Below are 10,701 nucleotides of genomic sequence, written 5' to 3' on the forward strand. Positions count from 1 at the left end.
ACGAAAAGATACGTGGCAGAGCTGTCAGTAAACGACCGATTTGCTATCTGCATGCAGTATTTGAAGCTAACAAAGCATTTAATCATCTGTGTACTGATTAGTGTTGTTAAATCTCTATGCAGCTGTGTGCAGTTACCTTAGTACACGTACAAATAAACTACTGTAAAATGGTTCACCTGCATGACAGAGGTGGCACTGCAGCACACTGGTTGAGAGGGAAAACTGATGGCGCTGTTTTTTTGTATTTTTAGCAGGGATGAAAGAAGAGGATCTTACGAATATGCCCCTGATCGTACTTACTATGAGACTGTTAGGACTCCTGGGACCTACCCTGAAGATCCTCGTCGAGAGTACCCAGCTCGAGGCAGGGAATTTTATGCAGAATGGGATCCTTACCAAGGAGACTACTATGACCCACGGTACTACGATGACCCACGCGAGTACCGGGATTACAGAGGTGATCCATATGAGCAAGACATCAGGGAGTACAGCTACAGACAGCGGGAGAGAGAGAGGGAGAGGGAACGGTTTGAATCCGATCGCGACAGAGATCACGAGAGGAGGCCGATTGAACGTAGCCAGAGTCCCACGCACTCCAGGCGTCCGCAGAGTCCTGGAGCATCTCCCTCCCAATCAGAAAGGCTGCAGAGTGATTCAGAGAGGAGGATCTACAGCAGGTCATCGGATCGCAGTGGAAGTTGCAGCTCTCTGTCTCCTCCACGATACGACAAGCTGGACAAAGCCCGTGTGGAACGTTATGCAAAAAACGAAAAAACAGAGAAGGAGAGAGCTTTTGAGCAGGAGAGAGCTGACAAAGACAAACGCCTGGTGAGAAAGGAGAAGCCGGAAAAACTAGAAAAGGAGAAAACAGATAAGCAGAAACGAAAAGCAAAAATCCATTCACCCAGCTCTCAGTCTTCCGAAACTGATCAAGAGAACGAGAGAGAGCCCAGCCCTGAAAAATTAAAGGGCAATAGTAAACAGAGTAAGGAGAGAGGTGACAAGGAAGGGACAGCTAAAAACCGTCTAGAGCTGATGCCTTGTGTAGTGCTGACCCGAGTAAAAGAAAAGGAAGGGAAAGTTATTGATCAGCCTACTTTGGAGAAACTGAGAGCAAAGCTTGATAATGACACTATGAAGTCCCCGCTTCTTGAACAGAAAACACAAGCATCTCAAGCTGAGCAAACAAAGTCTGATCAGTCTAAACTGGAGCCTGTCAGAACCAAGGTACAAAAAGAGAAAGCCCTTGCCAGTCACATAGAGGTGGTTGATAAAGAGGGAAAACTGAAACCCAAAAAGCACTTGAAGACAGAGCAGACTTCTGAGGGGGCAAATGCGGTAGATTTAGACAAGCTGGAGGCTCGTAAAAGACGTTTTGCTGATGCAAATCTGAAGCTTGACAGGCAAAAACTGGAAGCAAAAAGAGGCAGCCAAGATGAGGAGGACGCACGCGTAGCTTTGAAAAAACAACTTGATGCAACAGCTTCATCTAGAGAAGCTACAGTGTTAAGGGAAGGAGAATTGGAGAGAAAGCCCCTGAGGAAGGAGATGCTTAAAAGGGAATCTAAAAAAATGAGACTGGAAAGACTTATTCCTGGTACTAGTCCCAAAGAAATTCAGGAGACCCTTAATGTTGGTGGGATTGGCATGCGTCCCTCTCTAGATTTGCAGGCAAGGCTAATTGAGGCAGCTGACGAGCCAGTGGAAATTCAAGAGCTCCCTTCTAAAAAATTGAATCCAGTAAAATCCCAGCACAAACAAGCACAGTTACTAGATGATCATGGAACAGAGAGAGAAGATGCAAAGAAGAATTACTCTGGTCTTCCAGAAGACACACCTGACCATAAGCTTGGCCAAGAGAAACCACAGTCAGCTGAAACGGAGGAGAAAATTGGCATTGACATTGACCACACACAAAGTTATAGGAAGCAAATGGAGCAAAGTCGCAGGTTAAAACAGCAACTGGAAATGGAGATTGCAAAATCTGAGAAGTTTGGCAGTCCAAAGAAAGATGTAGATGAGTATGAAAGGCGGAGCTTGGTCCATGAGGTGGGGAAACCTCCGCAAGACGTCACCGATGACTCTCCACCAAGTAAAAGGAAAAAGGCTGACCAGTTTGACTTCGAAATTAGCACTAAAAGAGAAAGAAACTACAGAAGTTCCCGTCAGGTGAGTGAAGACTCTGAAAGGACGTCGTGTTCGCCCAGTATCAGGCAGTTCCCTTTCCATGAAGATGATGACACGCTAGATTCTCCAAGGCTCATACCGTTAAAGGAAACCAAAGAGTCACCTAAAATAGAAGAAAAAGGTCTTCCCTATTCCAACATGACAGTGAGGGAGGACTCCCTGAAATTCAATCCTTATGATTCCAGCAGAAGGGAGCAGATGGCAGAAATGGCGAAAATAAAACTGTCTGTCCTGAGTTCTGAAGATGACTCAAGTAGATGGGAAACACAAGTAAAGCAGGAGCCTGGGAGAGTTGATATTAGCTTTCCAAGCAGCATTGTGAAAAGAGATGGCATACGCAAGCGGTCTGTACGAGACCTGGAACCCGGGGAGGTGCCTTCAGATTCGGATGATGACAGTGAAAACAAACCCCATTCTCCAAAAGCCTCGTCTTTGCTAGAAGGTTCCAGGTTATCTTTTTTATTGAGGGACAGAGAAGAGAAATTACGTGAAAGGGAGGAAAGACTGTCGAGTTCTTTGGAACGGAACAAATTTTACTCTTTCGCATTGGACAAGACAATCACGCCGGACACAAAGGCCTTGCTTGAAAGAGCTAAATCCCTGTCTTCCTCCAGAGAAGAAAACTGGTCCTTTCTAGACTGGGATTCAAGATTTGCTAGTTTTAGAAATAATAAAGACAAAGAGAAGGTTGACTCAGCTCCTAGACCTATTCCGTCTTGGTATATGAAGAAGAAGAAAATCAGGACTGATTCAGAAGGTGGAAAACTGGATGATAAGAAAGAAGATCATAAAGAAGAGGAACAAGAGAGACAGGAACTGTTTGCTTCTCGTTTTTTGCACAGTTCGATCTTTGAACAGGACTCCAAACGCCTGCAGCACTTAGAGAGAAAGGATGATGATCTTGACTTCATTTCTGGTAGGTTGTACGGCAGACAGTCTTCCTCCGATGGGACTAACAGTGCAGCTGACTTGGTGCAAGAGCCAGTTGTTCTTTTCCACAGTAGATTTATTGAACTAACACGAATGCAGCAAAAAGAAAAAGAGAAAGATCAGAAACCAAAAGAAGTGGAAAAACAGGAAGATAAAGAGAGTCGGCCTAAAACACCAGAAACAGTTCCTGATAGTAAAGAACCAGAACATAAAACTTCCTCAGTAGCTGGTCCCTCCTCTGCTGCTGCCCTACCACAGGAACCACCACCAGTTGCTTCTGAGAAGGTAGTAGAAAAAATAATAGTGGAAACAACTTCTGTAAAGGAAGAAAAACCATCTGAGCCTGTTCCTACAGCAGAGGAACAAAAACCTTTTCCTGAACTTGCTGCTCCTGTCAAAGTGGAACCACCTGAGCAAACTGAACCCCCACCAGTCAGTGAAGCTGGTAAAGACGTTCCTGCAGCCGTGGCACCAGAGGAGGATGCAGTGGCAGCAGAACATCCTTCATACTTGGATACCAAACCTCCTACTCCCGGAGCTTCATTTTCCCAAGTGGACATCAGTGTGGATCCAGAACCTGAGAGTGCTCAACTGATTCCGCCTCCACCGAAACAAGTTCAGAAATGTGATGAGGCTGCAGAACCGAAGGAAGAAAATCCTCTGCCACCTGCCAGCGCTGATGCTGGTGCAGGTCAGAAGGCTGAGGCAGCTGCTGAGGTCTTGCCTCCTGTTTCTGACAACGATATGGAAGTTGAACCTCCAGTTGTTGTAAAAGATAAAAAGTCTTACAAGAGTAAACGGTCCAAGACCCCTGTACAGTCAGCAGCAGCCAGCGTCACAGAAAAGCCCGTCACAAGGAAGAGTGAAAGAATTGATCGTGAAAAGCTCAAAAGGTCGAGCTCTCCTCGAGGGGAAGTGCAGAAACTTTCTGAATTGAAAGTGGAAGCAGAGAAAGTTTCAAGGAATGCTGCTAAGTCCCCTAGTTCTGCCGCAGAGCCAGAAAGCGTGGAGCCAAGCTTGCCCATAAGCCGAACGAGGCGCAGAAATGTCCGTTCAGTCTATGCTACCACAGGAGACAACGAGGGTCCGTCTCCAGTGAAGGACTTTGTGGAGGTCACTAGATCCACGAGGAAGAGAGGGGAAAAGGAGCCGCAGGAAATGGTGACGGCCGTTCCTACGACACCGAGGAGAGGAAGACCTCCCAAAACCCGCCGTAAGCCGGAGGAGGACATCTCTCCTATAAAGACAGAGCCGGTACAGCAAGACGTGGAGGAGACTGAAGCTAAGGAGGCTGCGGAAGCTCCTAAGCCTGTGGAGGGATGGAGGTCTCCTCGGTCCCAGAAGCTGACACACAGTCACTCGTCTGCTGCGACAGGCCAGCAGGGGAAGAAAGGGAAGAACGAACCAAAAGCTGATACCTCTGCTGAATGTGAGGATGCTGCTGAAAGAAGTGGTCAGGAATCAGCTGTGAGTGACAACAGCAATAAGGCAAAAGCAAATGAGAAAGAGCTGGCAGCAAGCGAGCAGAAACGTGATAGGAAAGAAGTGGATGCGGAGAAAAATCAGCTAGAAATCTCCACCGTTGAGATGACAGAGAAGAAGCCAGTGCCAGAAAAGGTTACGAAATCCAAAAGGGGAAGGTACAAAAATACCAAAACTGTTGTAGATAAAGCATCAGTGTGTCTGAAAAATGTAGAAATACGCCTCAATGTTGATGAAGTCAAGGGCGCCTTGCGGCCAGCTGAGGAAGAAGCAGAGCCCATGGCGGTGTCACCAGCAAAAATCAAAAGCCCACAGAAGGAGGACATCCTGCCACCCCACTTTGCTAAGAATGAAGTTGAAGATTCATTCCAGGAGACAGAAAAAGAGGTGATGCGGGAGCCGAAGCAATCCCCCGAGGCTGCCCAATTAGCAAAGCAGATTGAGCTGGAGCAGGCTGTGGAGCATATTGCAAAACTCACCGAAACGCCTCCGTCAATTACTGCCTACAAGGAGCCGACAGCAGATGTGCATGAGGTTCGTCAGGAGGAGGAAGGAGACAAACCGGCCCATCAGGCCAGTGAAACGGAGCTGGCAGCAGCTATCGGATCCATCATCAATGATATTTCTGGGGAGACGGAAAGCTTTCCTGCACCCCCAACCTATCCCACTGAATCAGAAGCAGAAATCCCACCTGAGCCACTGGTGTTACCGTCTCCTCGGGAGGAAATGGAGCCTGAAACTGATCAGGCAGTGAACAACATCCTTGAGGCGGAACCCGCTGTCGAGGCCCCGGTGCAGCCGGTTGCCAGCTCTGCCCCACTGGCTGTAGAGACAGAGAGCAAGGACACGGAGGTCAGCTTCAGCGAGTCGTCCAACTCTGCCCAGGAGACGGAGACCCTGCAGGAGGCTGAAGTTGCACGGAAGGAAAAGGGCCGTCAGAAGGCCACAAGGCAGAGACGCAAAAGGAGCACGGGCAGGAAGGGCGACGTCGCTGAAGTCAATGCCTATGAGCCAGAGAGGGTACAGAGCAGGTCTCCTCCTGCCAACGAGATAAAGGCAAAACCTGAAGACGCCCTGAAGGAGGAAAAGCAACCTAAAGCTGCCACTCAGGTGTCTGTAGAGCCAAGCGCTGCTGAAGGCAGCAAGGCTGCATCTGCAGACGTCATTGTGGATGTGCCCGAAGCCACTGCTGAGAGCAGTGCCTCTCCCAAAGGCCCTGCACCCGCTCCTCTGGACCTGCCAGCCCCGCTGGCTTCTGCCGACGAGGGCAGTCAGAGCAGCTTCAAGATACGGTCGCCCATTGAGAACACACCCATCACACCACCCAGTGTCCCGAGCGCTGCCGTTCCCACCATTCCTTCGGCAGCCGTGGCCAAGCTGCCCGCCGCGGTGCCTGCCGCCATCGTCCCCCTTCACTCCGGCGCTGCCAAGGTTCCCGAGTGGATCGTAAGGCACGAGGAGCCCCGTGCCCGCTCCACGCCACCGCCTGCTCTCCCCCCTGACACAAAGGCCTCAGACATCGATACCAATTCAAGCACTTTGAGGAAGATACTCATGGAACCCAAGTACGTCTCGGCAACGAGCATAACCTCCACACACGTAACGACAACGCACGTGGAGCCGGTGAGCGCGCCCCGCTTGGAGGAGGCCCCTCTGCACCCTGTTGTAGAGGCCATCAAACCAGTTTCGGAGGAGAAGCCGGCCGTGCCCATCACTAACGCTTTGGACCCGCCAGTGGCCGAAGCACCTGTTTTCAGCGAGAAGGAGAAGATAAGTAGCGTGATTGCCCCCAAAGCCACTTCTGTCATAAGCAGAATGCCCCACAGCGTTGACCTGGAGGAGGCTCCGAGGATCACCTTGGTGAAGCAGGCCCCCCAAACCCAGACGTGTCTTGTTAACGCCCCGTCGCCTAAATTTAAGCAGAGGTCAAGCACAAATGACAACAGTAGGTTTCATCCAGGATCCATGTCCGTCATTGAGGATCGGCCTGTAGAGACTGGCTCCAGCCCCGGGCTGCGGGTGAACACGTCGGAAGGCGTTGTGCTGCTGAGTTACTCGGGACAGAAGACGGAAGGCCCGCAGCGAATCAGTGCTAAGATCAGTCAGATCCCCCCGGCCAGTGCCGTTGACATTGAATTCCAGCAGTCCGTGTCTAAGTCTCAGATCAAACAGGAACCTATCACACCGTCGCAGCCGACGCCAAAAGGCACTCAGACCTCCACGGGCTACGGGACTGTTTCCACCCATTCTCCTTTGGTTCTGGGAACGCAGCCATACAATATGTCTCCCGTGATCTCCTCTGTCAAACAGGAGCGCGTTACGTTGGAGAAGTCCGACTCAGCCCACCTGCCTGCCCAGCCTGCGGCCTCGCAGCCTGGCAAGGTTCTCACACAGACTGTCAACACTCCTCCCGTGCTTGTTGTGAACAAAAAACTGCCCGATCCGGCGGCTCTGAAAGTGGAGACCAAGACTCTGCAGCCTTCCAACTTGAGTCCTGGGGTCAGTCCTCACCACCCTTCCCTTTCTGGGAAGATGCATTCGGAAGCAAACCACGTCAGCTCGGGGCCCAGCACCCCAACCGACCGGGCTATTTCCCACCTGGCGGTCACCAAACAGGAGCCACACTCGCCGCGGACCAGCGGGCACTCGCCGTCCCCGTTCCCGCGCACGTGTCATCCCGGCAGCACGTCATCGCCAGCTTTGTCGAGCAGCACCCCGGTCATGCTGGCACCGGGGATCCCCGTGCCTCAGTACATCTCCAGCATGCACCCCGAGCAGTCCGTCATCATGCCCCCGCACAGCGTCACACAGACTGTGTCCCTGGGCCACCTGTCCCAAGGGGAGGTGAGGATGAACACTCCTCCCCTCTCCGGAATTTCTTACAGCATCCGCCCCGAAGCGCTCCACTCCCCCAGAGCTGCTCTGCAGCCTCAGATAGAAATGAAACCTCAGCGATCCAGCACGCCCCAACCAGCGCCGATACGCGATATCGTCATGCCCCCTCTGTCCTCTCAGCATCCCCCCGAGGAGGAGATGCACTACCACCACACCACAGTGTGCAGGGGGCCGGCCCCCGTGCAGCCCGACGTGCTGGTGATGCAGCCGGATTACCGCATGCACCCCACCAGCATCAGGCTGGAGCAGTACAACGTGCCGCGGGACGTGCGGATGATCATGCATCCCCACATGGCTGCCGTGGGCGAGCACCACTCAGAAAGCAGGCAATCCCGGACGCCTGAAGGGGCCGGAAAAACGCCGCCTGTTAGCAAGACCCCGCAGCCTGGCAAAGAGACACCAAAGTCCTCCGAAGGCAAGATGGCCCACTCTCCGCACAGCGAGCCCCGGCTGCTCAGCGTCCCTTCCGGCAGCCAGCTCCCTGGCCTGCCCCTGACGCAGCCGGTGGTGGTGCCGCACGGCGTGCAGATCATGCACCCCTCGGGCAGCTCCTTCCACGACTACCGCTCGGTGTATGGCGACATGAGGAATTACCACACTGCGGCACAGCTTGGCCACCCGCAGTTCCCCGGAGCGTCGCCCATCGGGCTGCCTTCCCGGAGCATGACCCCATCGCAGGTGAGAAGTGAGGCCGTTCCTCCTGCCTGAAATCATAAGTGCTTACAGCGGCCTCGCTGCAGTTCTTTGTGATCGAGAGCTGAGCTCTGGGTTGTTCCAGCCCAATTTAAGCTTGGTTTCTAAAATCACAGAGCTGTTTTTGTTTGGGCAGTGGAAGTTAAACGTTGCTTACCATTAACAGACACTAGAGAAACTTTATGTGTGGTGCAAAGCTTCCATTGGTTTCTAGAGGCAGAGAGGTGTTGGGGAGAACAGTCAACATCAAGATATTGAACGGGGCAGATGGGCTCCTGTGTTGGGGCTGAGGGTGGCCCTGTGAATCTGGGCAGTGGAGCGGGGCCTGGGGAGGTGGCTGCTGCAGCAGCATGGAGACACGTTCAAGTTAGGCTGCCCCAGACTGATGGTGTCCCAGTGGCCTCGTTGGTGCATTAGCGAGCTCTGATATGCCCGTGCTCTAAAGTTTTTCCTTTTTCCCCCATTGCCTGCTTCCCAGGGTCTCCCAGAGGGTGAACACTCGCACCCCAGCCAGCCCGGACGCAGCAAGACTCCCCAGATCTCCCAGGATCCCAAGGGCCCAGCGGCATCGGGACCCGAACAGAGCCACCACCCCACTGTAAATAGGCATGCAGCACAGATAGACCCTCACGTCCACCTTCAGAGGGCACAAGCGGACACGGGCCAGACCTCCTACCCTTCGCCTGTTGCCATTTCCATAAAACAGGAGCTTCCGTCACCGCACCAAGCTCAGGCAGTTCCCAAGCAATCACTGTTCATCCCAACAACCTCGGGCCCTGGGGCGCCGCCAGGGCTGCCCCTCAACCGCCCCGAGCCCCAGGCTGCTCTGAAACAGGAGCCATCTCCTCACCCTGTGTCACAGAGACCTGTGGATATGGTTCAGCTTCTCACGGTAAGCACCTTGCTGTCGTCTTCAGGCCAGGAGCCTCGTGCTGCTTGCTTCCTGCTGGGAGAGATAGGATCAGGAGATGGGTTCTGCCTGTCTCCTCCCATGTGTAGCGCCAGAGTCTAACACTCCCATGGAAGTATTAGAGGGAAGCATGAGAGAACTCAGTTCAGATGGGATTTCCATCGCAATTCAGACCCCTCTTTAGGAGAGAGAAGCGCTTCTCGCAAGTTCACTTTCTTCATCCGTCTTAAGGTTTCTCCTCCCTCTCCCTACAGAAATACCCCATCGTGTGGCAGGGCCTCTTGGCTCTAAAAAACGACACGGCCGCCGTTCAGCTCCACTTTGTGTCTGGAAACAACGTGCTGGCACACCGCTCCCTGCCTGCCCCCGAGGGGGGGCCGCCGCTGCGCATCGCTCAGCGCATGCGGCTCGAGGCCTCGCAGCTGGAGGGCGTCGCACGCAGGATGATGGTAGGGGCTGCAGCCTTCGCTCTCACCTCACTGGGTTGGCATTTCTGTAAGGTTCTGGGAGCTCCTTCCTTTGGCACATCGGGAGGAGTTGGGTGTTTCCAGCTGGGAGAGCAGAGCGTTGAAGTCAGCCAGCAGCAGGCCTGTTCCAAGCGGAGGTTTGACTTGAGTTTGGTTGATTTTTCTTTCCAGGTGGAGAGCGATTACTGCCTGCTCCTGGCCTTGCCTTGTGGACGAGACCAGGAAGATGTTGTGAATCAGACTGAGTCACTGAAGGCTGCTTTCATCAGCTACCTGCAGGCTAAACAAGCAGCAGGAATCATCAACGTTCCCAACCCTGGCTCTAATCAGGTACAGGCAAGGAGAGTGGGGTGCAGACGAAAGCTGTGTGTAGATAATGGACCTGCTTCACTCGGGGTTGTAGTTGAGGCCCTTCATTGAATCACTGAAACAACCCCATTCACTGCTGCTGCTCAGAGCAGAGCCCCAAACTGTGGTTTTGTTCTTTACAGCCCTAGGCTGAGAAGAGAGCAAAGCCATTTTTCATCTCTTTCTCACCATAGCTGAGAACATTTGGTTTCAAAACTCTGGTTTCAAGACAAGGAGGGGGGGATTGGGATTCTCACTCAGTGCATTGCTGTCTCACTGCACTCCCTCTCTCCCCAACAGCCTGCCTACGTTCTGCAGATCTTCCCACCCTGTGAGTTCTCAGAAAGCCACCTGTCCCGCCTGGCCCCCGACCTCCTCGCCAGCATCTCCAACATCTCTCCTCACCTGATGATCGTCATTGCGTCGGTATGAGCCGTTTAACTGCTTACTGACTCTTTTTTTGTTGTTTTTTTTTTGTTTTTTTTTTTTGTTTTTTTTTTTTTTCCAAGGCCCTGCAGCAAAAAAAAAAAAAAAAAAAACCAACAAAAAAAAAACTCAAAAAAAAAATACAAAAAAAACCCAAAAAAACAAAAACAACAAAAAAAAAAACAACACAAAACCCCCCACAAAAAGACACACAAAAAAAATCACAGAAAAAAATTAAAAATAAATAAAAAGAGAGAGAGAGAAAGTAAAGAAACAAGAAAATGCTGCCAGCCTACCAGCCTCCTGCCCTAACAGGCCTCGATCAAACTGTTGCTGGGTAGTGGTTCTGCTACCTTGTATGTT

General features: G+C 52.0%; 1 protein-coding gene across 6 annotated transcripts in view; it reads left to right on the forward strand.

Annotated features, from left to right (window-relative positions):
- The window catches only part of SPEN (spen family transcriptional repressor), a 56,412-nt gene that overhangs the window by 44,783 nt on the left and 928 nt on the right, over nt 1-10,701 (forward strand). For 2 of the 6 annotated variants that reach the window (XM_048967420.1, XM_048967423.1), the window contains 5 exons: nt 252-8,172; nt 8,666-9,079; nt 9,352-9,546; nt 9,736-9,894; nt 10,213-10,338. In XM_048967420.1, coding sequence (XP_048823377.1) covers nt 252-8,172; nt 8,666-9,079; nt 9,352-9,546; nt 9,736-9,894; nt 10,213-10,338 — 8,815 coding nt within the window. Of the gene's footprint in view, nt 1-251; nt 8,173-8,665; nt 9,080-9,351; nt 9,547-9,735; nt 9,895-10,212; nt 10,345-10,701 lie in introns of those variants that run through there. The other 4 variants (XM_048967421.1, XM_048967424.1, XM_048967422.1 and 1 more) reach the window with 3 other exon arrangements.

Source organism: Lagopus muta, chromosome 21, assembly GCF_023343835.1.
Source record: "Lagopus muta isolate bLagMut1 chromosome 21, bLagMut1 primary, whole genome shotgun sequence".
Taxonomy (NCBI): domain Eukaryota; kingdom Metazoa; phylum Chordata; class Aves; order Galliformes; family Phasianidae; genus Lagopus; species Lagopus muta.